Consider the following 27,794-nt stretch of genomic DNA (forward strand, 5'->3'; position numbering starts at 1 on the left):
TTTACTAGGCATCCGTGCAGGCATAAAGGAGGGTGAGGAAGCCATGGTAGCCGAGATAGTATATGGACAAACGATTCGTCTGCCAGGGGAATTTTTCGACCGTACTCCAAGTTATGTGATCGACGCCTCGGACTTTGTTACGAAACTGCGGTCGCGTATTGGGCAACTGCGCCCCATGCACCAAGCGAACGACAGTCGCATCATTCATTTGTATTCCGCGAATTGTCAAGATGCAAACAAGTTTTCGTTCGTCACGACGCTGTGAGCAAACCATTACAGCCGTCTTATGATGGACCCTTCAACGTCCTCAGTAGGGACGACAAACAGTTTAAGGTAGACATTTGCTATAACCTGAGGACGATTTCAATTGAGAGATTAAAGCCCGTTTACAGCTCCATCTACACCAGCTGGGACAAGGAGACTGGACAAGCCATACATAAATGTCAGCACAGCTTCGCATTGCACATCCGAGTGCAGGCGCCACGCAGCCGAGATCAACCAAAGACGTTGGTGACGCCGAATGAAGCGACACAACTGCAAGCATTGCAAAGCAAGTTGTTATGCAGCCTGGGCGTCGTGCGCAATTCAAGCCACGATATTGCTAACACTAGGTGGGGGAGGGGGGGGGGCGGAAGGGGGAAATCCTGTGGCGATGATGGAAAATTATCTTGTAGCAAAGTGTTGCTTGTCAAAGAAGGACGTGATGCAGTCGTAGTGTTGATTACTCTTTGTTTTTACTTTTGGTCACTATTTGTAACCAGAGATGTATTTTACGCATTGTCTCTATAGTTGCATTTTGTAAATGCTGTTATAATTTTTGTCACATACCCAACGAGACAAATAAATCCGACGACCGTTGCAGGAGTGCCCTGACGTCGCAAAATCACGTCAACCTGCTCGTGCCGTGTGTCGCCAGCACTGTGCCTTGTGACGTGGGATGTCCCGTCTGGGTGCACGTCAACGTTAGCTGCCTCGTCCGGTGTGCCGACGGGTTTGCAAACAACACTTAGAAGACTATATGCTGACGCTTTCTCTCTTCTGACGCCACTCTCTGAAACCAAGTATCTCATGTCATTTTTCCAATTGATGTGTTTAATAAAAAGTAATCTCTTGTATATATTTGCTAGAGAAATAGCGAATATTTTATGGAGACCAGATAAATAAATTAAATATGAGCACAATCTTTGGTTTTCACAAGGATAGAAACTTTGATTTATATCTGCCGCCGCATAGTGACTTTCTTTGGTTTTCAGTTCTTTGGTGGAAGTGGTTGGTTGCGTCGGGAGTGAACAAAGTTTTCTTCCTTTCTTCAACGAATATGGCGGACCAAGTAAGTATATTATGTTTAATTTATCGTGTGCTTAATATTAAATTTGATATTGGTTTTGGGTTTATGAACTTGTTTGAGCATTCTCTCTGCAGTATTGAGGTTATTATGCAGTTTCGATAGCGTGCCGTTCTTGGTTCCTGAGCACGTGGCGTTATCAATAAACTGGTTGCCGCGTATGTTATACAGTTTTAGGGTGATCGAGTTTCACGGACTTGTTATCTCCAATATTTACCCTTTGTCGCATAGTGTCAGGTGTCTTGCGGATTGTTGATCTAGGGGAAAATTGTTATACACTAGTGAAGCTTCATTACTGAAACTTAGCATTTGTTCTTCCAGGAAGTGTTTGGTCGTGTTAAAGTTTATGGGTAAGGGTACTAGCGAAACCGTAGTAATATTTATATGCGTCCGCAAATCGTAAGTTTGAGTCGCTAGTGTGTCATGTGGAATACAAATTCTGTTACTTACTGTGGTTACGATTACTTCCACTCATTAGTAAACTTTCGATTGTTGCTAAATTTGCAGCTTTTGAGTTATATGATGATATTGACGACGGTCTTCTGAAAATTCGTGAAGAAACTATGTCAATCTGATAATTCAGCTGCTGTAACCACACGTGAATTGTTGTGCAAGCTGGTTCAGTATGGGCCGGAATTGTGGGGAAAGTAATGGACAGACAGATACGTTTTTTGCCGCTTACAACAAAATCCAAAGAATGTAGTGTACTGCAAGGTTTGAAGCAACACACAATTTGCAAAATAAAATTTTTTGAAAGCAACTTTTCAAGCAATTTAACACATCTTGATGGGATCATTATGCAGCCACGTTAGTTTAGTGCATTATGTGAACTGGAATTGGCTTTGGTTTTATGTTTGTAGAGTATTGACATGTTAAAATTTTAGTTGCTTGATTGAGGAAAGATAGCTTGTCACTTCAATGTCAGCTACTTAACACTATGAAGGTAGTAAGTCGTAAAGAGATACAAGTGTCCCTCATTCATGCTTCTTTACACACGGTTTACATTTGTTTTTCTTAGTGGGATTTTGACACTGTGAAGAAGTCCATACCACATGGGAGTCTCTTGTGGTCCCTCAAGTGATCACAGGTAGATTTTTAATGTACTTGTGGATACCATGTTTTGACTTACTGTTGGTAACATTTTTACAGTGAACATGAGTAATAACTTGGAATGTTATTAGCTTAAGCAATGCTGAATTACATGCAGTCTTGAGGACACGGGTGCAGAGGAGATTTGTTGTGGCTGCTATATTCATCTTTTCAGGCTGTCTGAGTATCCTTAACACACGACATTTGTGTACAGTGGATAAGGTAGGCCAGAAAATTCAGGACTGACTTCTCCATCCCCAAAAGGTGGGGAAGGGTCTTTGTCCTGGGTACATGAAACAACAGATATAGCAGCCAAGTCAAGGACGCATGTAGTGATAATCAGATGTTAAAATCGTCATTATTGAGGTGCAGAGCTTTGCATAGATTGGAAGCAAAAGATTTGTGTGAGCAGTTGCTAGACAACAGGCTGTACTGTGCGTGTGTAGCTATGACGACGTAGGCAGACCCTGCTTGGTGCTTGCTCTGCTCATACACTTTTCGACGCATTTTTGTGTGGAATTTCTTGCATGGTGGAGCATCCGCAAATCATAAGTTTGATTCGCTAGTGTGTCATGTGGAATACAAATTCTGCGACTTACTATGGTTATGATCACTTCCACTCATTAGCAAACTTTTGATTGTTGCTAAATTTGCAGCTTTTGAGTTACATGATGATATTGACGACGGTCTTCTGAAAATTCATGAAGATACTAAGTCAGTCTGATAATTCAGCTGCTGTAACCACACATGAATTGTTGTTAAAGCTGGTTCGGTATGGACTGGAATTGTGGGGAAAGTAATGTACAGACAGATAAGTTTTTGCCACTTACAACAAAATCCAAAGAATGTAGTGTACTGTAAGGTTTGAAGCAACACATAATTTTTAAAATAACTTATTTGAAAGTAACTTTTCAAACAATTTAACACATCTTGACGGGATCATTATGCAGCCACGTTAGTTTAGTACATTATGTGAACTGGAATTTGCTTTGGTTTTATATTTGTAGAGTACTGGCATGCTAAAATTTTAGTTGCTCGATTGAGGAAAGATAGCTTGTCACTTCAATGTCAGCTACTTAACACTATTAGGTAGTAAATCGTAAAGCAATAAAAGTGCCCCTCATTCGTGCTTCTTTACACACAGTTTACATTTCTTGTTTTTCTTAGTGGGATTTTGACACCATGAAGATGTCCATACCACATATGGGAGCCTCTTGTGGTCCCTCAAGTGATCACAGGTGGCAGCCCTGCGACATGTTGAGAGGACCTAGGGAGTTGTGCCTAGAGCAGTTGTTTTATCAATTCTACCCAGATAAGGAAGCAGTACTAGGCGTATTATTCATTTCAAAACTCGACTCAACTCAAAGTACCATAGCATTTTGCTGTGCAGTGACTTTGACAGATTTTTTTTCTTTTTGTAAATTCGTACCCTGAAATATTATGTAGCGTTCCGATCAGGTTTACATCTACACAGCACTGCAAAAATCTAGTAAGATGTAATACAAATTTCTTGCAAAAAAAAGTTTGTGTAGCTTACACCAGAATAAAGGATAATAAATTTCATGACTATTTCAAAATGTGTAAAATATTAACAAGGTTGTCTGGGAGGCAAAGAAACTGTACAACTGACAGTTTATATTCTACTCTAGGAATATATATAAAGCCATGTGGGGAGTTAAAACGATAAAACACAGTATGCTGCCAGTCTACAATGTAGCATAGAACGCCATTCTATAAATTTAAAATGTAAACACAAATTAAGAAATAACTTAAAGCCTAGAGGAAGTACTAAACAAGTCCGTTGTGGTCGAAAAGAATTGTTTCATAGAAGGCAGATTTGTAAAATTCTGCTACAGTTGTCAATATATTTGAAACAAAATATTTAGTTGAAAACTACTGACCAAATTTGCTTACCTAGTCAGCTTCAAGTCAATGTTTACGTATGTTCCTTCGTATATAGCATTAAGAGATCTTACAGTGTCTTTTTGGAACAGGACATCAGACTACTCCAACAGCATCGGAATTTCATAAACCATACTAAAATGCTTCATTCCACTCTAATTGCACATTTCTATTTCCAGATGCATTCTGAATTACCTGATATTCAGCTTTTCTAGGTGGTTTTTGTGATACCAATTTTTTTTTTTTGATGTCCAGTACTGCATTCTCATGTTTGGTTCTTTATTACAGTATGTCATTCGTCCCAGAAAATGAATATTTGCACTTGAAATAACAAAGTTGAAAGTAGCCAATAGTGCGGAATGAAACCCTTTGTTTCAAATAAACTAACTGCCGCACGGGAAAAAGTAATAATCAAATTTCTATACAAAATTGACAAATACCTTCATTAAGGTATTAATGGTTGATTGCAATAACATGGAAATGATATAAAATCAGAAAATTGGAACTACTTATTTTGGTCTTTCATGATTATCAGAATGTATATTGATTCACTTGATGGCTCCTTGCGCCACAGAAATCTGTTTTTTTCATTTGATTTGGGAGTTGTAAACGAAGACAGAACAGCTATATGACGGAACATATACATGGGTCATATTGAGAATGTCCACCCCCCCCCCCACCCCCCCCCCTACTGCTCTGCGCATGCGTGTATCTGGCAGCCTGGGTGCACCGGAAAAATTTTCCCAGGTAGAATCTGGGTACTAGCTGCTATTGCTCATACGGCAAACAGCCACACCTCAAGTAGCCAGAACTGGGAGAAGGCACTGCTCATACGCGAATTCAGCTATGCGCATGAGCACGCTGGCATTCCTTGTGGGGTCAGGGATTTTCACGTGTCTCAAGGTGACAGGGTGTTCGTGTTGTCCTCGTCATTTCATCATCATTCATGAAAGTGGCGAGTTTGGACTGAGCAAAAGTTGGGAATTTGTAGGGACGCTGAAAACCATGCAGTTGAGTGCCCCACAAACCAAATCATCATCATCAAGAGGCTTACTTTTTTCTGAGGTTATTTCTGAAATAATTGCAGGTATTTTAAATTTGTCTTGCAACTCCAATGAAATGTGTCTTTTTGTCACCAAATATGTTAGGTTTTATTGAAATTAAACATCAGTGGTCTTAATGAAACATACATTCCATTTGGTTTGTTTTCTCCATCTAAAAAAAATCATTACAAAAGATGTGAGTTCTTAAGATTTTTGTCCACATGTTTAGGTATACAGAAGTCCTTCATTTTTTGTCAACGTCACCTTTGCTTACTCTTGATATCTAAAAATTGTCTCAAAATTGGGCAGTATCACTTCAGGAAACTTGTGACAACCCTATTTAAGGTTCTGTGAAATGTCAGTTTTATTCCTCGGGAAATTGTCTTACTTGTGTTTCAGTGAAGTTTTAGAACACCTGACCATTTTAATGCTATCTGAAAGGGTGTGACATAGTTTCTACAACACATGCACATGCATACTTTCATACAGAATGTTCAGAAAACCCCATATCATTTTAATAAATGTTAAATGTCAGGAACTTAGAGTTCAGCTGGTGTTCATAGCAATGGAGGAGTCTGGTGCATGGTGAGTTTCCAGTGAATCAAAACTAGTTTCTGTTCTGGTTTCTAATGTACCCCACTAGTTGTGGATAATTTTTATATATGAAAACTAATATGAACTGTTTGATTTTGCAGAGTGAGCGCTCGTTTCAAAAACAGCCAACAATATTTCTTAACCGTAAAAAAGGCTTAGGTGCCAAGAAACGGAAGTCTCTCCGTTACACTCGTAACATTGGTTTGGGTTTTAAAACACCAAGAGAGGTATGTCATTCTTTGTTATTGTGTATTAATGTTTTCTTTTTTTCCTTTGTGATGTAACAGACAGAGAAGGCATTCCAAAAGCAGCCGCACCTCAACCTTAACCGGAAAACTGGGTCGAAGAAGAAAGTTCTTAGGCGCCATCGTAATATTGGTCTTGGTTTCAAGACCCCGCGAGAGGTTTGTTAGTGGAATCCTAGCAGAGCATGGGGTTACTTGGGACAGTAAAAGGGTCAGCTTTGGTGTTGGTTATACAGTGATTAAGAAGTTAAGGTGTATCTGGGTCTGTATTCTTGTGAATTGTCAGCAGGAATTTCATGTGAAAGTCCTTGTGCTGTGCTCGTCATTTGGAAGTGGAAAAAATTTGTTGTTTTTACGTACTTGATGAACCAGAAAGATATTGTGGGAGCTCTACTTGGAAGAATTGGCTTGGCAGCACTTGATAAAATGTGATTCTGGTGTTGGATTGTAGTTCTCATTTGTCTTGCATGCATTATTTATATTTTTCATGTTTTGGAGAAATTTGTATTGGTATGTATTTTATGGTGTGGTATGTGCATGGGACTTCTGGATATTGCATGACTTAAGTATGCTGTTGGCTGTTGAATTTTACATATTGTATTATGGAATGTAAATTCCATTGAACTTCTTTCTAAAAGACAATATTCAGCAAATCTGTGGATGCTGTTGAGGTGCTATTTTAGGACACAAGGATACACTACCAGTTGCAGTATTTTATTAAAACAATGGATGCAGTTAATTTAATAAAATCTCATTAAGTGTGTGTTGGATTGTAGTCTGTTGAATGGTTCTATGGTTCACTGTGATGTGTTGTGTGTCCTAAATGGTCATCAAACAGCTGCAAATGTTTTTACTTGAGTGGCAAACATTTAATCTGCCATGATCACCCATTTGCTTTCTCATGACATCAAAATAGCAGAGTTGAAATACTCATTGAAATGCAATAGGTATAAAATATGCACCATAACAAGAATTGTCATATCACATTAGTTACCTTTCTCTACGGAACTTGATTAAAAGATGTCCACATACTGCATTTGTTGGCATTATAGAGCAGTTGTTGACAACATCTCCATGTCAAATTGGACACAGCCAGTCGGATGGGCTGACTAGTGAATAGCTGATGATATTTATGCTGCTTGACATATGAAGGAATCAAATTTGATGCTGGCGTTGCATTAATATTCTAATCGTACTATATATTGATGTTTCTGTTAAGTATACCACGTATCTGCATCTTTTCTGTGGAAATGTTGTTAATGATCTCATATCGGAGGCAGAATTCTGGTTGAGGTGCGACATTGATACATGGTGTCACAGGAGTGCTGTTAGATTGGAAATGTGTCATTTCATTTTTCCATTATTTCCTGTTTGTATCGGGAATCTTTCAGAATACGTATATTAAACATCAGTAATGCCAACAGATGCCAAAAGCTGAGAGACAACTGTTAAATAATTCATTGCACATTTGTGTTTGCCTCTGCAAATGAATAGTTCCCAAAATTCCTTTAGTTTGTTAAGGTTGTAATGTTAAATTATTTCTCCCACAATGGAAATGAAATCTTCATGCCATTTGCTATAAAAAAATCTTTCCTGGCATGACTTCCCATGATTATCCAGGACAATGTTATTGCCATGTGCTCCACGGTATTTACAGTCCTTGTCAAGTTTACAACCAACAGGCATCCAGATCATATTTTAAATCAACCCATTCTTGAAGCTGTGCTACAGCCTAGTGTCACCACCTGACCTAACCACGACTGTGGCCTACATAGGTCAGTGAACACAACCTGTTCCAATAAATAATATAGAAACAATATTGTAGCTGTTCTTTCTGTAAATGCTCTTTTCTCATACACACACAATTTCATGTGCCACACTGTCACATTCAACCCACTGTTGAGGTACATTCCGAAAACCTCTTGTAACATTCGTGCAAGGTTACTAATTATCTAAAAATGGGAGCTCCTCATACGAATATTTTATTACTAATTTCCTGTGTGTAAATCTTACCCAATAGACTGTGAGTAATCTTTTTCTTCTTCTTGAGTAACATTAAATCAGTTCTGTTAGTGGTTATTTTGTGATACCAGAGGTATTTATTAGTGGTTCAACTGTGTGTGTGTGTGTGTGTGTGTGTGTGTGTGTGTGTGAGTGAGGTGTGTGTGTGAGTGAGTGAGTGAGTGAGTGAGTGGAAGGATTTGGTTTAATAAGAATGTTAACTTTGTAGGAAGAGAGAGAGATCTGGCAGCGACTTGTGGCATAGCTGTTAATTTGATGTTTATAATCATCGATACACTATTAGGAGTTTGCCGTAAGCTTATGTCGTGCAGTGTACTTTTATAGGGTGAGGAAAACTGTTGAAACAAAGGCCATTAATAACTTCTCTTGTGTAGTGTGGTATTTGATGATAGTTGTGAGCATGAACAGTTATTAGTAAAAAATCTTTGTGAGATGTGCGGTACTTCTTTTTAAATTTATTTAGTCTCCCATTCTCTACTTGGAAATCTCTAACAAATGTTACACATAATTTGAACTCCATACTGAAGTACCCTATTGTCACACTAGTAAAGTAGAAGTGACTAGTATTACATTTCTCCCTCTTTGTGCTGCTGTTATTAATATTGCAGATATAAGTTGCTGTGGGTTGTACAGTTGTGTGATCTTGGTCATGAATGAACCTCACAACATAAATAAGATAAATTTAAAACTTGATGTAGGCTATATATGGTATAACGATGGTATGGGAGCCAGTGTGTGTGTCGTTACCATAGCGGTGCAGTTTGGTGACAGGCAGAAAAAAAGAAGGGAAAGATTGGATTGGAGGACACTTACTAAAATGTAAGGAAGTGGAGGCATTTAAAAGGGAAACCTAAGTAGATTTAGACTGAACTATATTGAGCAACAGTCCCATAAAACTTTCCCCACCTCCAGCTGGCAGAGATGTTTTTTTTGCAACTACTTAATGGAAACACTCACTGTGCCAAGTGAGTCAGTGCAACAAAAATTGAATATATTTTGCATTTGTTGTGTATGGCTTTGCATTGATTCTCAATCACAGTGAAAAGGGTAACATGCCATTACCCCAAGCAGTGCTGTTTTGGACTTTGTGTACTATACTGTGTAGTGTATGATACACATGGGAACCAGCAGAAAAATGTCTTGATTGGAGCACAAAAGATGTGAATACGCTCTTGTTTAACACTATTGTTTTCCTTCTTTACTCTGATGCAGCAGGATGTCACCCATGTGAAAAGAAATGAATTGGTCTGCAACACAAATCTCTTCATTCTGTGACACATATGTTTTCATTTGACACTACATTTTTACATGTATGTTGTTGTGTGTACCAGTAGGGTAGAGTCCACACAGGATATAGTGGCCGATGCACAGGACCAATTACTGTCCAAAGCACTGGGCGAGTTAATTTGTTCATATTTGTTCATTTATAAGGAGAGGCCCACAGTGTGTGCCACCTTTTGACCATTTGGCGATGACAGAATCGAGGTGCATACTCTATCTTTCTCAAATGATTTTACAAAAGTGTGTAATAATCATACCTTGCACTGTGAGATAGTGACATTAAGATGACGTTTCTTCTGTTGGGTGTACAAATGGCCTCTAGCTCTGTTACCAATAGAATCCGAGGTATGAGCCCCAGAAAAATACCATTTTTATGCGCAATATTTGGAACAGTATTTGTCAAATGTTGTTGCATGCATACCGATTGAGATGTGTACCTTTTACTGAGTCACAAAGTTCTAACCATTTCCATAAATGAATAAACTGACTAATCAGTAAAAACAGACTTAAACAGGAAATGGGATGTCAGGGGAGTGAAAGTTGAAGTTCGTCCTGCGTACCAGCTACCCAAGTTACGCTGCTGAGCTGATAGAATCCTCTCTAAATTATATGTTCTTAATTTTCCATTCCAATAATGGAAGCACTCTGAAGAATGCTAAGATTTGTGCTGTTTTGTGGAAAGTGTCTTAGTAACCTTTCCTGTTTCATTATGTATGCTTAAATTGCTGTTTTTAATTTTATTATGAGCATTTATGTTAAGATGGAATTACGTTGCTGAAGAAAACTGCGATAAGTGTTTTGAAATAGTATTTATCTCGAGTGTTTTTCTGGGTTCTGTGGGGAAATGACTGCTTCAAGAATGTCTCTAATTTGAGTTGTTACCTGAAATAGGTGTAACATAAGCATATGAGTCAACATTTATTGATGGAAAAAGTTGCCATGCCACCAGTTACCTTTAGGCCTGACTGCAGTGCCAATTTTCACTGTCCTGAAAAGAATCTCGCACACTATTGTAGAGAGATTCACATATTGTATCCTGATGTTAGTAGTCTTACTTTTGTTACCCTGAATTTGTGATTGATTCATCTGGCTTAATGTTGGAAGTAATGAGATTTATCACGATACATGGGTGCGTATTACAGTTGTATCTTTAGTCACAATCTATCACATCGAAATACTGTGTGTGAGGTTGCATTAGTCTATGTGCTTATATTAGAACATGCTCTATAGCCCTCGTTTCTCTGCTGTGACATGGATGTTGACAGCAAAAGTCAATGTACAAGCAGTTACTTTTCTGTCCAGATGTATAACTTTCATGTGACTGTAGATACAAGGGTTGAATGAAAAGTAATGCCTCCACCTTCATTAATTGGGTTTGGATGGGAATATTTTAATAAATCAAATGTAGAAATAATACTTAGAATGTGATCTTTAATTACCAATATTCACTTTTCCATATAATCACCAGCCAATTCGATGCATTTCTGCGAACAATCAAGTTTTCTGGAATAGTCACAGAAAAAGTCAACACACTGTTTCTGCAACCGCAGTCACTTAATGTCTTTATCAGAAGCATAATGATGTCTCCGCAGATTGTCTTTCATTATCGGGAACAGATAAAGTCAAGACTATGCTAAATCTGGACTGTATGGAGGACGTCGTACGATAGTGAGATTCAGTCTCTGAAGTCTGGAGTCAGCATCTGGGGTACCCACCGTGCACAGATCTTCCAATAGCCAAGTAAAGCAATAACATGACCCACAAGTTCTTGTGAAGTGCCAATTGTGCTTGCAATTCCTCGGAGTGATAAAAGATTGTCCTGAATCAGTCTGTCAACATTTTGCTTGTGAAACTCGGTGGTTGCTGTCACAGGACATCCAACTCTTTGTTCGTCACTGCAGGTCAGATGTTCCTGCCTCCATGTCTTTAAACATTTGTGCCCAATGACACACAGTACTCACATCAACAAAATCACCATAAACTGCTTTCATTCTCTGATGAATCTCCTTTGGGGTGACACCTTCTGGTGTCAAGAATTCAATGACTGCATGTTGCTTAAATCGCATCAACCGTCTGTCTGCCCAGGGTTCCATACTTTACACTGTAACAACACACGCGTTCAGTGCTAAGGCTTCCCGCCATCTGGAACTGTAGAGAAGAGGCTACCATGTGTATTTTTTGTTATTACACTGGAAAATGTTTTAAGGAAATGTGGATGTATTGGTGTCCAACACTTGTTCTAAGACAAGTGAAAAAGGCTGATTCAAAATATACAAACCATTTCTCTCTCACACCCATTGTTCAGATGTACTCCTTGAACATTCTCCTTGAACAATTCATATTTCACTAGAACAATTATTGTTACATAGAGTAGTAATGGACTCGGCATTAGGTAAGAAAATTGAGAGATTGAGTCATGTGGCACATAAACTGTGTATTAATATCTAGATTTTAATATATAGTATACAAAATACACTCTGAAAATACTTCTTTAATTTAAAGTGTATTTGCTTTGAATTTCTTGGGTGCAGATTTCTTTGTTATGCCGTGGTCGGTTGATGAATTCTGTGTCAATTCCTCAGACATGACATTTCTGGCCGTGAAAGTCTATATTTTAGTATCAGACTTGTTTGTGACGAGCATTTGGCATGTCATGCTGAAGTGTCCAGCAGTAATCAACCATCAGAGCTGCATCACCAAGATGTCCCGGTGAAAATGTTCACTATGTTCGTCACTGAGTGAACCTAGATTTTTGGGAAAGATGTGAGAGGTTTAGAATTTCCAAGGAAATTCGCTAAAATTGATTTGAATGCCATCCATGCATTTCTTCCAGTATCATTAAGTTAGTTTTGGAGGGGGTGTTAGCAATTACCTTCCTTATTTGTGGACCTCTGAACACACCACTTTTTCGTAACTCAACTCTGGAAACATGTTGCACAGGTACTGAAAAGCATGTGTTGTCGTCTAATGCCTTTATGAAATTCATGAGCCCACCTTGGTACCTTGGTGTGAGGCGGTAGCATGATTTATTTTGTCATGGCCAATCAATGGCACACAAAGAACATATTTATTTCCTAGCTGCATTGTTTCTGATTTGCCAATATTTCTTTATGTAGTGGTGCTTTCTACCTCTGCTGTCCTGCACACAGATAAAATAGCAGTACTTGTGGTAACGTGTCTGCATTCCGATGAGTGGTGATAACTTTTTAGTCAACACAGATATGCCTTTCAACTCGTGATACAGTATTTTTTCAAGAAGTAGTGACATAGTTCTGTATCTCTCTTTCAGGTGGGCAGATCCAACCAGTATTGATGCATATTTGTTTCCATTGTGTGCTAATGCTGCTTTCAAACTTGTTTTAGGCGAGTCAGTGAAAAATTACCATGCTTTAATGTTGTTCCACCCCAAGGCTTGACATGACATCGAATGTTCGTATAGTAGCAAATAGCCTCACTCATTGCTGAGGATTCCACAAGTTCTTTGTGTTTGTGGTGAAAATGCGTAGTTGTACCCAATTGCAAACAAATTAAATTCTTTAATACATGAACTGAGCAGTTCAGCTTGAACTTTTGTTAGTGCCAGGTCCGATATGAGGTCATTAAGGTCAGCATTGTTTATTAAATGAATACCTTCTCCAGATTGGTAATCAGGATCTGATGCGTTACTGGAAGAGGAAAGCAAACCATCTTCCTGTTTCATCATCAGCTTTATATTCTGTATGTGCTGTTGGTATTGGCAAGTCATGTGGACTTGGTTTACAAACTTAAGCAATGTCTGGATGCTTTACAGGTGTGAGTTTTGTTATAGGAAAATCTGATGACATTTGCTAAACAGAAGTCTGTCTGTAGTATGTTGTTGAACTCATGCCATTTCATAGGAATTATGAATGTCTGATACTGTTCTTCTCCGCCTTATCCAACTGCACAAGTTGCGTGTAGATAAATTGTAGTGCTCACAGTTTAGCAGCAAAATCACCTTTGAATTGCACTACAGTTCACATACTTTCTTCCCCCTATGGGCCCACTGTCCTTTTGTGGGTGTGGGTGGCACAACCTATTGTAACCTTTTTTCTATTCCAGGCTGCATTCTCTTCCTCTAACTCCTGCCTTCCCACCACCATCACAACCACCAGTGTTTCCCTTTGATGACCCGGCTGCTTCCCTTGGGGTTTGATCTCCCTTTCTAAATTGTTTCTGGGAAAAAAGAACTACTCTTTGGTGTGGGTTTCTCTCCCCCTCCTCCCCTTCCCCTTTTCTTCCCCACTTAGCCCCTGCCACTCGCTAGGTCACCAGCATATCTAGCCAGTTGACATGGTGGAGCTGTTGTGTACCCATCTGCCTGAGGCCCCTAACAACATGGTAATCATGCTTGTGGTATCTGAGCTCACTGCCTCACATATGCCTAGGACTGCTTGCTCATCTTTTTGGAGCATTGGTACTCACAACAATGACTGAAGTGTGCTAAGCTCCTTACTTCTGGTTGCTCTCCTGCAGCTGGATTTTCGGGCAGGAATGTTCTCTCTTACTCTTACCTTTGCTTCCTTAGCCTTCAGCTTGGAGTGAAACACTTTCCCCATTGCTTGATTTGTTCCAGGACAGATGGGGAGACCAAACAACTGTTTTTCTGTAGAACAGATCAAAGATAAGTTTGGCAAAGATAGCACAATTTAGTATGGTGGGATCTGGTTTGCTACTGAAATAACCCCTTATGCCAGTCAGTCGGCTTCCCTTTGCCTTGCAAAAACTTTGACATCCTGGTGGGCATGAGTTCTCACTTGGATCCAGGGCCCACACTCTGGGCCTAAGGCCACTTGGTCTCTTCAGATCTTGATATTGGTGCGACTTGTCTTCCTGACCACGCCTCCCATCACTGTTTGAAGGAGAAGAAGAAAAAGAAAATGCATTAATCTCTGAATGAGGCACTCCCTATCCGACATCCCAGGGGGTGTTGCCCCCTCCATGTCAATCAGGGTCCAGTCTTAACATTTATAGGTGTCTCTCCGTCCATACCAGTGATGGACACTGATGTGACACAATGACCCATTCTTAGCTGTTCTGTGTACTACTATTGTCCATTGTAACTGTGATGGTTATTATTGCCACCTTCTGAAATTGCACTCTTCATTCTCTCTGCTCTGTAGCTTGTGTCAGATTGCAAGAATTTTGTTTTGTGTACACTCATTCGCCAACTCTTCATCGCTTCCAAGCTTTGTGCCAGAACTGGATAGGTCCTTTGTGAGCCTCCAGTGGTGTCTGTGTTTTGGTCCACACAGACAGTTAGTTCTTGGGTTTCTCTTCATACTGTGCTGAAAGTTGGCCATTCAGATCCATTTAAACTGTTACAATATGCAGTCTTTACCTCCTCCCCTGCCTGGCCTTCTACCCTTCCTGCTCACCATACCTTCTTAGACAGCTCTTGACACATGCCATTCTTTCGGCAGCTCCATCTGTGATTCCTTCATCTTTGGGTTCTTCCCGTCGGAAGACTGTCCCTTGGTAGACCCTTGAAATAACTATGGCTGTTAAAGACCACTGTCGTGCCTCCAACACTGCAAATGGCATCCATCTCTTGACCATCTTTTGGCCTGTAGCTGGCTTTGTGCCCAGGCCTGTTATAACAACACCTTGTCATCTGCACATCCCATACAAATTTATTCGCTTGGCGCCAGCAGTGCTAAGTCAGATTACTTGGCTTGTCGCTGGGCATTGTCACCTTTCCGTTGATGACAAGCTTCAAACACACAGACTTTGCGCGCTTTAATTTTCCGGAAATCCTCTGTTTTGCCATATTGTTCCACAAAATCTAATTTTCTTTTCAAGTATCTACTCTGAAAGTTCTACAATGTTATAATAAATATCCATGCAGAGGTGATGCCACTTTCCATCAGAAGGTGTCAGTAGTTCCGTCACTGTTTTTGCTAAAGGCTGTCCAGCGCCGCAGTATATCTTGAATGACGAAATGTATCCTGTACTCAAATCACACAGCTTCTGAATGAGTATGCTGTATTTCGCAATTTTCGACGAATTGTGAACTTTAAAATTTAATCGTCCATGCTGTGGTATCATTCCTTCATCAATTGAGATGTTTTGACTTAGATTAAACATTTCTTTAAACTTTTTCGAAAAAGAATCAATTACGAATTGCACACTGGCAAGCCGGTCGGCACCATCCAGTTTATTGTTGCTTTCGGAAAAAATGTAAAAATGATATTTGTGTGAATCTGTTGCAGGACATCGTTTTACGAAATATCGGTGTGTCTGTCAATGGATTTGTTGACCAATAATCGTTGATCCTTGCTTTTCTTAAAATTCCCATAAGGATAGCAAGCCCAAACCATTTTCTAAGGTTGGGTCCCGTAACATTGACAAATTTGGCATTTTTGAAATCCAATTTCCTTTTATTGCAATTTTGGCTGTAGTACTTTTTTGTTCTGTTGCTAATATATTCAAATAGATCATTCCCAATGTGGGGATCCTTCAAATTTATTATTGGTCCTCGGTAATTCGAAGTGTGACCACTGTGCACTGTCTTCTTCGTCTGATTCAGCCGAATCAGTTGGTAATCGTAGAATTCGCTGAATTCTTCTTGGACATATTTCACTATCTTCTTACGATTCTGCTTGGCTTTCATTTTTTTGACATCCAATGTCTTCTTCCTAATCGGCCAAGTCGTCCGGAACGTCAGATGAGTCATCCTTGCATTCATTGTAAATAATCCAATTGTCTCTTTTGTCTGCCATGATGAAAGGGCACAAGTACTTACAAAAACAAAACACTTGTTGACGTGTGTAACTTATTGTTACCTAAACAAAACACCAACAGAATGCAAAAGATACTAACGTGCTGTCACCGGTCACTGCGCGATACTGTGCTCACGACACTGCTATGGTGTCGCCGGCCACTGAGCGATACTATGCAGACGCACCACTGTGGTGTCACCAGCCGTTGACTGCTATTTCACGCATGACACTTCCACCTCAAATCCTGTGTAAGTTCAGTGACACCCTCTCCCCTATTTTGCGGTTATACGAAACATGTTGCCCTTCCCTGTTTAGCCTTCCCCACAATATTTTCTGAGTGTTCCTTCCTATTAAGTTGTTTGTAATTGTAATTCCTAGATAATTAGTTGAATTTACAGCCTTTAGATTTGATTGATTTTATTGTGTAATCGAAGTTTAATGGATTCCTTTTAGCACTTATGTAGATGACCTCACACTTTTTGTTGTTTAGGGTCAATTGCCAACTCTTACACCGTACAGAGATCTTTTCTATATTGTTTTGCAGTTTATTCTGATCTTCTGATGAGTTTACTAGTCGATAAACAACAGCATTGTGTGCGAACAACCTAAGACGGCTGCTCAGATTGTCTCCTAAATTGTTTATGTAGATAAGGAACAGCAAAGTCCTGTAACACTACCTTGGGGAGTGCCAGAAATCACTTCTATTTTACTAGATGACTTTCCATGAATTACTATGAATTGTGACCCCTCAGACAGGAATCATGAATCCAGTCACATAACTGAGACGATACTCCATAAGCACACAATTACACTACAAGCCACATTGTATGGTACAATGTCAAAAGCCTTCTGGAAATCTAGAAGTACAGAATCAATTTGAAATCCCTTGTCAGTAGTATTACTCACTTGGTGTGAGTAAAGAGCTAGTTGCATTTCACAAGAACAATGTTTTCTGACTGTTGACACTGTGTCAATAGCCACTCTCTTCAAGGTAATGCATAATGTTCGAACACAATGTATGTTCCAAAATGGTGCTGCATATCAATATTAATGATATGGGCCTGTAATTTAGTGGATTACTCCTACTACAGTGTGTTTAAAATTAGTTGCGACTTCTGACAGTTTAGTGCAGAGTGAGTGAAGGGAAGCATAGTTGCCAGTGTGTGCAAGGTGCGTTAGCAGGTGACCACAGTAAAATGGCAGGTTTGCTTGACTGTGTGCTAAGATCTTTCTCAAACGCTTTTCAGAGAAACCAATCAGTAATACTCTCATTCTTGCACATCTTGAAATTTAATAGTAGTAAGCTTCATGGTGAAAAGCCTATCATTTCGTTAATAGCCACAGTTATTGTGATATTTCATTAGTAGGTAACTACTGCTAGAAATTCTTAGTTTGCAGTGAAAAACAGATATTGTGTTTGAGTTATGTTAAATGTTGCTGTGTATTAAATGAAGATAACATATTGAATCAATCTTTAAACTTGGAACGATACCACTGTTCGTTTCCAATCTCGAGAAAATGGAATGTATGTAAAGCACCTTGTCACGAGCTCATGATCAGTGGGGGAAAAAAAACTAAAATGAAATATTCATAAATTCCTCTTGTCTCCCATAGAGGGTCTGAGATATCGAAACAAGATTTTGCCAAATGATAGCACGCAGACAAGAGCATTTTGCCATATGATTAATATGCGAAACTTCTATATCTGCTAAGATATTCAAGTGACTACAGATTTTTTGAATGAAGTAATGTAATTATTGAGGGCAGTTGATAGCTGGTGAAACGAGAACTTCTGTGGGTTTTGTAACAATACAAGTGAAGTCACACATTTATTTTTTACTTGGAATAGGCCATTTCACAAACTATTGACCTGACACACTCAGTTGCTAGTTTAAAAATGCACCATTTCAGGATTTTGTTGCAAATTCAACTGCATTTGAGTGTTAGTGAGATGAATTTTTCTGAACTCTGCTGTGTTTCAACAAGAGAAGCCGATTTTAACATGGCAAGACTCTCTACAGTCCTCCATGTATCAGTGTGTCCTCAGCAAAGTTCTTGGTATGGTCAACACCTCAAAACCAGTCCTGTAGTGTAAAATTTGCAGTGGCTTTTGTCAGCATTCCAACCTCACTGAGCGTCAACTTCTTGCTGTTTTTTGACATTACTTTTCACCTAGGCCCATATATTCTCAGTCAGATTTAAATGAGTGTGACACGGCGGAAGCTTGCTGAAACTATGCCCTTTACCATTAGTCTGTTCGTTGACCTGATAGTGTTAACTTTTGGCGTGTTCCATTAACTTCACCTTATACATGCTGTGTTCAACTTCATCTCGTGGAACATTTCTTTGTGTCCAGAGCAAAATAAGCACTTTCCTGAACTGCATTGTTGGAGCTTTGTGCATCACAACAGAGTGGTATGCTGTTTCCTCCATTACTATTGTCGAACTCCAAGGAGTGTATTGCAACAGAACGTTATCTTCCCAGCCAGTGAACGTGTTCTCGGATGACACTTTTACTAAAATCGTGTATCCAGATGGCACTGCACTCTTGTTAATAATGCAGTGCTTACGCAAAACACTTGTTCACAATACCTGATAACTACGAACATTCTAACGCCAGTAAATACGACTTTTAATGAGAGCTGATGAACATTAATTCATCTAATGCTTGACATCATGTGGTGCTGTTTAATCATGGTGTGGCAACTGGGGAATTTTGTTAGCAGGGCAGCTGGCAGCCTGGTAGGGAAAATCGGCTCGCCGTTGGTGTTGCCCGGGCGATGGCGTCATGTCCCCCTCCGTCAGCCAAGCATCAAAAGTTGCGACTAATTTTAAATGCACTATATCTTTCTTTAATATTGGTGTGACATTGACTTTTCAGTTTTTTGGGTATGTATCTTTTGTCGAGTCAAACCTTACATGGGTGGGGCCTCTGTGGTTTGCACCTGATTTTTATTCTCAACTTTCATTGACGTTGCACTTTCCAGGCACAGGTTAATGCCTCCCTTAGCATCTTCTATCTACAGGAGAATGGGGTTCTACAGGCTTAATGTTTTGAGCATGCCTTTCTCTTTAGTGGCTATCAATGGTTTGTTGGTGGCTGTGTGGCCTACCGTATCCCTCTCTTTCTAAGCTGATGATTTTTGCTCTCTTTCTGTTCATCCGCGGTGTACATTGTGGAATGCAGACTACAGGGAGCAATACACTGAGTGCAATATTGGGCTCTCACTCGCGGCTTCCATTTGTTGGCAGCCAAGATATGCTATGCATGTCTGTCATTGCTGTACAGTCCATCCCCATCCAGATCTGTACTGTGATGGGCTTTTCCTCAATGTGATGAAGTCTCATCATTCTTTGGGACAGATCTTTGATGTCCAGTTAATATGGTTGTCCCATTTTTGTCAACTAAAGTGGATATATTGGTTGTACCTCACTGCTCTTCAATGCCTCAGCAGCACCAACTGGGGGTGTCAGCTGTGCTCCACTCTGATACAACTCTACATGGCATTTGTCAAGTTCATCTAAATTACAGGAGTCTCACGTATGACTCACATTGCCTTTGGTGCTACAGACGCTGGACCTCATACACTAGTATGACTGGCAACTGGTGCCTTTCAGACTAGCCATGTGATCAGCCTCCTCGTGGAGGCAGGAGTTTCACAATCTACAGTTACTTAGATACTTAGTAAGCCACCGTACAGCCTGTGGTGGAGGGTACGTTATACCACTATAGTCATTTTCTTTCCTGTTTCACTTGCAAGTAGAGCAAGGGAAACACAACTGCTATATGCCTCTGTGTGCGCGCCACAATTTCTCGTGTCCTATTTTTGTGGTCATTACACATGTTCTCATGGTTGTGGCAGTAGAATCAGGGTGTATACGATCTGGGAAAGACCCGAAAATTTTTAGAATTTTGGGAATTTTTCATTATTTTTGTTTTCAGTTAAATTTTTGTAATTTTGACTGGCAAGAATCGATACTCTAACAAAGGATATTACTGTATCCCGCTACTGCAGAATAATACTGCAGCAATAAAACATGAACAAGAGAAAAAACGAAAAGAAAACTTAAATTGCAAAGGAAATGCGGCATATACAGCAGCAAAAACACAGTGCTCATACAAGTGTCTGCCAACAGCAAAATGTGTCAACGGCTTTAGGAAGACTATGCAATGTTCCATAACAACAAATTGGCTCCGATGAGTGTGACGTCGCAACTGTTTACATTAGATTCGCTTTAGCAGTTAAGAGTGGGATCATGTGCAGTTGTAGTATCTTCTCCTGCTTCTGGCTACAGAAGTGTGGCTGTTGGCTGTGTGAGCAGTTGCAGCAAGCAGCTAGATGCTACAGGGAAATATTTTACTGGAGTGCCCAAGCTGCCAGTTTCTTTCATGCGCAGCAGGCCCAGATCAAGGAGGGGGGTGGGAGGCAAATTCATACTCTTGAGAGTAAAAACCTTGTTTCACAAAGCGACTAGCATCCAGCACACGTTAGCTGCCCTCCAGTGGCCTCGTAAAATCTTCCTGACACTCTGCACTTGGTGTTAGTGGATGGTGCTTCAGTGGCGGATCTGGTTTTACAGTTTATTCATGAAAGGGGTTTTTACCATTCTCTCTAAGGGAGGTCCCTTTAGAGACTTCCTCTACCCCGAATGGGCACCAGCTGTCTGAGCTGGGTGGTCTGCCTCAGACCTCGCCCTACCCCTCTTTTGTTCTTCTTCCACCTTCTTGTGTCTTCTGTTTGATGTGGTGTTCTTCCTCTGTTTCCCTATGCTTTTCTCGCCATCTTTTGACTATGGTGCCTCTGGTAAGTGGTGGGGGGCCCCCATACCTCTTTGATTTTGGAGGGCTCCGGCTGCTTCCTGGACTGCTGGATTGGGCACCTCACCCCCCACTGTTTCCTACCTCTTTTTCTTCTTCCTTGATCCTTTCTGTAGGCTTCAACCTTGGGGTTTTCTTTTCTTGGATTTCATAAACTAGGCCCAACTTTGGTGTGTAATTTTGATTTGCCTGTTCCTGGCAGGAGGGAGTGATGACCTCACAGTTTGTTCCCTTTAATCATTAGACCAACCATCCAGTCATTTGCTTTCTTCAGAAACGGTGTAAAAGTCTTCCAGTGTGATTTGTCTATTAGATAGCTGCACACACAACAAAACAGATTTGGTGAATTATGGAAACTCTGAATGCCATATCACCTTAAATTGAAAATTACTTATTGCCTTATCTTAAATTTTTCTGTTTTTACAGAAAATGAAAATATATGTTGTTGCATGAAAAATTACTAGAAACATTTGGATAAGAAGATAGTGTTTCCTGAAAATTAATTTTTGGAGGCATTTTCAAAAGCTCATGTGATGAGCAAAATGGTTCTCATAGTTGGCAGTATAAGACATTAGAAAAAGAAAAGTCAATACCTATTATCAGTGTTACTTGAAGAAATGTTAATCGTTCTACAAAATTGTTGAGATTCTGCTTCCAGTACTTGTATTCCATCCAGCACTGTCTGGTATCATCGGTCTCAAATATTATGATAAATAATAATGGTAGTTGTTAAAAATGTAAAGTGGCAGAATAGAAATGGAACAGGAAATATAAATGTTTTTGTGGTGTAGTATTGACCAAGTATTGTAACCTTTATTTTTTCTTCGTTATTGCCCAAAGCAGGATCATTTTTCTACACATACTGTTCCTGAACATAATTTATCCGAGCATTCACATTACTAAATTACAGGAAGTATAATTAGTCAAAAGATACACATGGAAAGCAGATACACATTAATACGTCAGGTAAAACGAATTTGTGACCCCCAAACATCAGTTTTGGCCAAATTACTGATGGTTCAAGGTGTGTGTTGGAGGAAAATAAGTGGTAAGGATTTTTCAGTTGTGTTGTGGCTGCAATAATCTTTAAACTAAAAAGCTATGTGGTGTGCCTTTTGTGTTCTGCAGACAAGTTGCCTGTTATTAATACAGCACTTAATTTGTACTTGAACCTGATGTGAAGTATTTATGTACCTCCCGCCCCCTCCATCATGAACCATGGACCTTGCCATTGGTGGGGAAGCTCGCGTGTCTCAGCGATACAGATAACTGTACCATAGGTGCAACTACAATGGAGGGGTATCTGAGAGGCCAGACAAATGTATGGTTCCAGAAGAGGGGCAGAGGCCTTTTCAGTAGCTGCAGAGGCAACAGTTTGGACAACTGGCCAATCTGGCCTTCTAACATTAACCAAAACGGCCTTGCTGTGCTGGTACTGCATACAGCTGAAAGCAAGAGGAAGCTACAGCCGTAATTTTTCCTGAGGGTATGCATCTTTACTGTACGGTTAAACGATGGTGTCCTCTTGGGTAAAATATTCTGGAAGTGAAACAGTCCTTACTTGGATCTCCAGGCGGGGACTACTCAGGGCGATGTCGTTCTCAGGAGAAAGAAAACTGGTGTTCTACAGATCAGGGAAATGAATAGGTTAAAATTAAATATAATTGGAATTAGTGAACTTCAATGGCAGGAGAAACAGGACTTCTGGTCAGGTGAATACAGGTTTATAAATACAAAATCAGATAGGGGTAATGTAGTAGTAGTTTTAATAATGAATTAAAAATAGGAGCTACTACGAACAGCATAATGACAGCATTATTGTAGCCAAAATAGACAGAAGACCGCACCTACCACTGTAAGGTTATATGCCAACTAGTTCTGCAGGTGAAGAGATTGAAGAAATGTATGATGAGATAAAAGAAATTATTCAGATAGTTAAGGGAGATGAAAATTTTAAGTCATGGGGGACTGGAATTCGATAGTAGGCAAAGGAAAAGAAGGAAAAGTAGGTGAATGTGGAATGAGGGTAAGAAATGAAAGAGGAAGCTGTTTGAGGAGAATTTTGCACAGAGTATAACTTAATCATAGTGAACACTTGGTTTAAGAACTGTGAAAAGAAGGCTGTATACAAGAAAGAGGCCCCGAGACACGGGAAGATTTCAAATAGATTATATAATGGTAAGACAGAGATTTAGGAAACAGGTTTTAATTGTAAGACATTCCCAAGGGGCAGGTGCGGATTCTGACCACAGTTTATTGGTTATGAATTGTAGATTAAAATTGAAGAAACTGCAAAAAGGTTGGAATTCAAGGAGATGGGACCTGGATAAACTGAAAGAACCGGAGGTTGTAATGAGTTTCAGAGAGAGCATTAGGGAACAATTGACAAATACAAGAGAAAGCAATACAGTAGAACGAAAATGGGTAGCTTTGATAGATGAAATAATAAAGGCAGCAGAGGATCAAGTAGGTTAAAAGACGTGGGGCTAGTAGAAATCCTTGGGTAACAGAAGAGATACTGAATTTAATTGATGAAATATGCAATACAAAAATGCAGTAATCAAAGCAGGCGAAAAGGAATACAAATGTCTCAGAAATGAGTGACAGGAAGTGCAAAATGGCTAAGCAAGGATTGCTAGAGGACAAGTGTAAGGATGTCGAGGCATCTCTCACTAGGGGTAAGATATACTGCCTACAGGAAAATTAGAGACCTTTGCAGAAAAGAGAATCACCTGTATGAATATCAAGAATGCAGATGGAAAACCAGTCCTAAGTAAAGAAGGGAGAGCAGAAAGGTGCAAGGAGTATATAGAGGGTCTGTATGAGGGCAATGCAATTGAAGACAATATTGTGGAAATGGAGGATGTAGATGAAGCTGAAATGGGATATACGATACTGAGTGAAGAATTTGACAGAGCACTGAAAGACCTAAGCCGAAACAAGACCCTGGGAGTAGACAACATTGCATTAGAACTACTTATAGTCTTGGGAGAGCCAGCCTTGACAAAACTGTACCATCTGGTGAGCAATATGCACAAGACTGCCAAAATACCCTCAGACTTCAAGAATAATATAATTCCAATCCCAAAGAAAGCAGGTGTTGACAGGTGTGAAAATTATGGAACTATCAGTTTAATAAGTCACAGCTGCAAAATACTAGCATGAATTCTTTACAGATGAATGGAAAAACTGGTAGAAGCTGACCTTGGGGAAGATCAGTTTGGATTCCGTAGAAATGTTGGAACATGTGAGGCAATACTGATCCTATGACTTACCTTAGAAGATAGATTAAGGAAAGGCAAACCTGTTTCTAGCATTTGTAGTCTTAGAGAAAGCTTTAAGATAGATTAAGGAAAGGCAAACCTGTTTCTAGCATTTGTAGTCTTAGAGAAAGCTTTTGACAATGTTGACTGGAATACTCTTTCAAATTCTAAAGGTGGCAGGGGTAAAATACAGGGAGCAAAACACTGTTTACAATTTGTACAGAAACCAGATGGCAGTTAGGAGTCGAGGGGCATGAAAGTGAAGCAGTGGTTGGGAAGGGCGTGAGACAGGGCTGTAGCCTATCTCCAAATGTTATTCAATCTGTATATTGAGCAAGCAGTAAAGGAAACAAAAGATAAATTCTGAGTAGGAATTAAAATCCATGGAGAAGAAATAAAAACTTTGTGGTTTGCCGATGACATTGTAATTATGTCAAACAGCAAAGGATCTGGAAGAGCAGCTGAACGGAATGGACAGTGTCTTGAAAGGAGGATACAAGATGAACATCAACAAAAGCAAAACCACGGTAATGGAATGTAGTCGAATTAAGTCGGATGATGCTGAGGGAATTAGATTAGTACATGACACTTAAAGTAGTAAAGGAGTTTTGCTATTTGGGGAGCAAAATAACTGATGATGGTCGAAGTAGAGAGGATATAAAATGTAGACTGGCAATGGCAAGGAAAGTGTTGTTAAAGAAAAGAAATTTGGTAACATCAGGTATAGATTTAAGTGTCAGTAAGTCTTTCCTGAATGTATTTGTATGGAGTGTAGCCATGTATGGAAGTGAAACATGGACGATAAATAGAAATCAGAGAATAGAAGCTTTAGACATATGGTGCTACAGAAGAATGCCAAAGATTAGATGGGTAGATCAACTAACTAATGAGGAGGTACTGAATAGAATTAGGGAGAAGAGGACTTTGTGGCACAACCTGACTAAAAGAAGGGATCAGTTGGTAGGACATGTTCTGAGGCATCAAGGGATCACAATTTAGTATTGGAGGGAAGCGTGGAGGGTAAAAATCATAGATTGAGACCAAGAGATAAATGCAGTAAGCAGATTCAGAAGGATGTAGGTTGCTGTAGGTACTGGGAGATGAGGCTTGCACAGGGTAGGGTAGCATAGAGTGTGACATCAAACCAATTTCTGAACTGAAGACCACAACTACTTATGGATGAGGTTATAAAAAAGAGCTTAAAATACTACTGTCAAACATTCACAAACCACCGTTTTAACAAGTGATTATTGTGTATGAAACCTGAAAATATTTGTAGCTGCGATCTTTAATCCTTTGACTGACTGCTCCAGATGAGTTAACATGTCATGCTCTGCTGCTGCTCAGCCAAGGATGTATTTAAACGTGGTTCCTGGTTTTCGTTTAAGCGCTGTTGGTGTGTGTACGTGCCCTGTTCTGATTGACTTCTCCCTGCTGTGGACAGGTTATTGCCATATTTCAGCAAATAAAAAAATTCTAGTATTTATCGTACAATATATGTGGATTTTCATGTGCTATCATTTGCAAAAATTTCATTTCCCGTATCTTGAACTGTTTATAAAATATTATGATTTTTATAACATTATTCCCAATGTGCAAGGAAGGAAATGGGTGCCTCGCAGGGGGAACTTCTGAGCAATTTGAGATATCATTCTGTAGTCAGTTTCAAATAATGTTGAAATATCTTGTCCACATTTCATACATAGGAATGTACAAACTAGAGTTGATCATAAGCAAAATTTAAGCAATGTGTCTTTCCATCTGCAAACCCTTTTAAATGTTGTGCAGTCTTGTACTAAATTGGATGCAGCACAGTAAATATGACGAATAAGAAAAGAAATTCAGTCCTTTCTCAAGCGAAGATATCAGACTCTTAAGATGGCAATTTTTTTTTTGTTTTTTTTTTTTTCTTTTCTCCCTGGGAATAGTTTTCTCAAAATCAGATAAGTATTCCATACTAGCTGGAAGGTGATCTCTTAGCAGAGGTAGCATATCTGGTGAGCAGTACAGAGGTTACAAAGCCATGTCCAGCACGGAATGTAGAGCGCATGTCTGTTGCAGAAAAGGGGTAATCGAACTGAGGAGAACTTTTTATTGTTTATACAGGACAGTTCATTGTGCTCTAAGAAAGTTGAAGAAGAAGAAGAAGAAGAAGAAGAAGAAAAAAAGCTCACCAGAAAACTTTTCTTATCTTGAGGGACTCCAAAATGTCATCTAGTACTAAGAATTGCTCTTTCTATTGAAACAACAATAAAGAAAATAGTGATGGTATTTAGCAGTCATAAAGAGGTTTATGTATTTGATGAGAGAGGTTATAAATTTGGTCAAAATTGTCAGATCTTGCAACTCTTCAATGAAAGCAACCTACAACACAATCTAGAGTTCAAATTTTGTGCAGCTTAGTTGTAATCTATAGAGTATCTTTGTGCAAAGTTTCATTCGCATTGGTGAGGTGAGTGTGATTTCTAAAAGTTACTCTCTATGTAGTCACCCTTTGGCTAATGTATCAGTCTGGTTTTTTTTTTTTTTTTTTTTGCAGATGTTGATAAGCTGTGACCATTTGGGCTTTTGCCACTTGTACACTATTTTTAACATTATGGTGCTGATACAGTAAAAAGTAATAGGTTTGTTTTGCAACTGGAAACTAAACCATATGAGAGTCCATCCTATTTGGGTATCTTAAACAATTCAGCAAAGATTGAGCTGTTGGAAAACAGTGGTCTGCTGGTTGCATGCAGTTAGTCCTAAGCTTAACAATATTAAGATAAAAACATATACTAAGTTGCTGAGGCATTTGGAAAAAAAAAATTGCATCTGCAGTGCATTCATACAGAAACTTGTACTTTCTCCACAGGCAATTGAGGGTACGTACATAGACAAGAAGTGCCCATTTACTGGTAATGTGTCCATCAGAGGGCGTATTTTAACTGGTGTTGTGCAGAAGATGAAAATGCAACGTACTATTGTTATCAGGCGGGACTACCTGCACTACATTCGTAAATATAATAGGTTTGAGAAACGCCACAGGAATATGTCTGTCCACTTATCACCTTGCTTCAGGTAATTGATATATATTTGTCTGTTAACAGTACCTTAAAGCTATGATGATAACATTGACGGTCTTCTGAAAAAATGATTAAAATTTCTTCATCTGAGAAATTTCTTTTAATGTATTAAGTTCTTGTTACTTTACATCGTACTACATTAGGATTTTTTCTTTACAGGGACGTGGAGATTGGCGATGTGGTAACTGTTGGTGAATGCAGACCTCTTAGTAAAACTGTTCGCTTCAACGTTCTAAAAGTGTCGAAAGGAACAAGTGCAAAGAAGAGTTTCAAGAAATTCTAACTGTATGGATTCCAATCAAAATAAAAACATATAAATTAGGATGTTTCTTATCTTAATTTGTACATGAAAACCAACTATGTAAATCTGTATTGAAATAGAGTTC

The 27,794-nt window shown here is 39.3% G+C and overlaps 1 protein-coding gene and 1 long non-coding RNA gene across 3 annotated transcripts; one reads left to right on the plus strand and one right to left on the minus strand.

Annotated features, from left to right (window-relative positions):
- The first annotated feature begins 1,242 nt into the window (after positions 1-1,242).
- Positions 1,243-27,730, plus strand: LOC126190996 (40S ribosomal protein S11). 2 transcript variants are annotated; one of them, XM_049931674.1, is made up of 5 exons: positions 1,290-1,330; positions 6,075-6,200; positions 6,261-6,377; positions 27,198-27,403; positions 27,568-27,730. In XM_049931674.1, the coding sequence occupies exons 1-5, from the start codon at positions 1,319-1,321 to the stop codon at positions 27,689-27,691; spliced, it is 585 nt and encodes a 194-aa protein (XP_049787631.1). In that variant the 5' UTR covers positions 1,290-1,318; the 3' UTR covers positions 27,692-27,730. The 2 variants fall into 2 exon arrangements, with proteins under 2 accessions (XP_049787630.1, XP_049787631.1); XM_049931673.1 differs by lacking the exon at positions 6,075-6,200 and having other exon boundaries at positions 1,243-1,330.
- LOC126190998 (uncharacterized) lies at positions 21,945-26,222 on the minus strand. Its single transcript, XR_007538308.1, has 2 exons — positions 24,444-26,222; positions 21,945-24,384 (listed from the first exon to the last, which is right to left on the minus strand). It is a non-coding gene; the product is annotated as an uncharacterized LOC126190998 (long non-coding RNA).
- Positions 27,731-27,794: the final 64 nt, after the last annotated feature.

This window comes from Schistocerca cancellata, chromosome 6 (genome assembly GCF_023864275.1).
Source record: "Schistocerca cancellata isolate TAMUIC-IGC-003103 chromosome 6, iqSchCanc2.1, whole genome shotgun sequence".
NCBI classification, from domain to species: Eukaryota; Metazoa; Arthropoda; class Insecta; order Orthoptera; family Acrididae; genus Schistocerca; species Schistocerca cancellata.

What these genes read in the sequence shown, in the direction of transcription:
- LOC126190996 (XM_049931674.1), top strand. An exon ending in GTTTCAAGACCCCGCGAGAG is followed by an intron (nt 6,378 to 27,197) that starts GTTTGTTAGTGG and finishes CTTTCTCCACAG; the next exon opens with GCAATTGAGGGTACGTACAT. An exon ending in CACTTATCACCTTGCTTCAG is followed by an intron (nt 27,404 to 27,567) that starts GTAATTGATATA and finishes TTTTCTTTACAG; the next exon opens with GGACGTGGAGATTGGCGATG.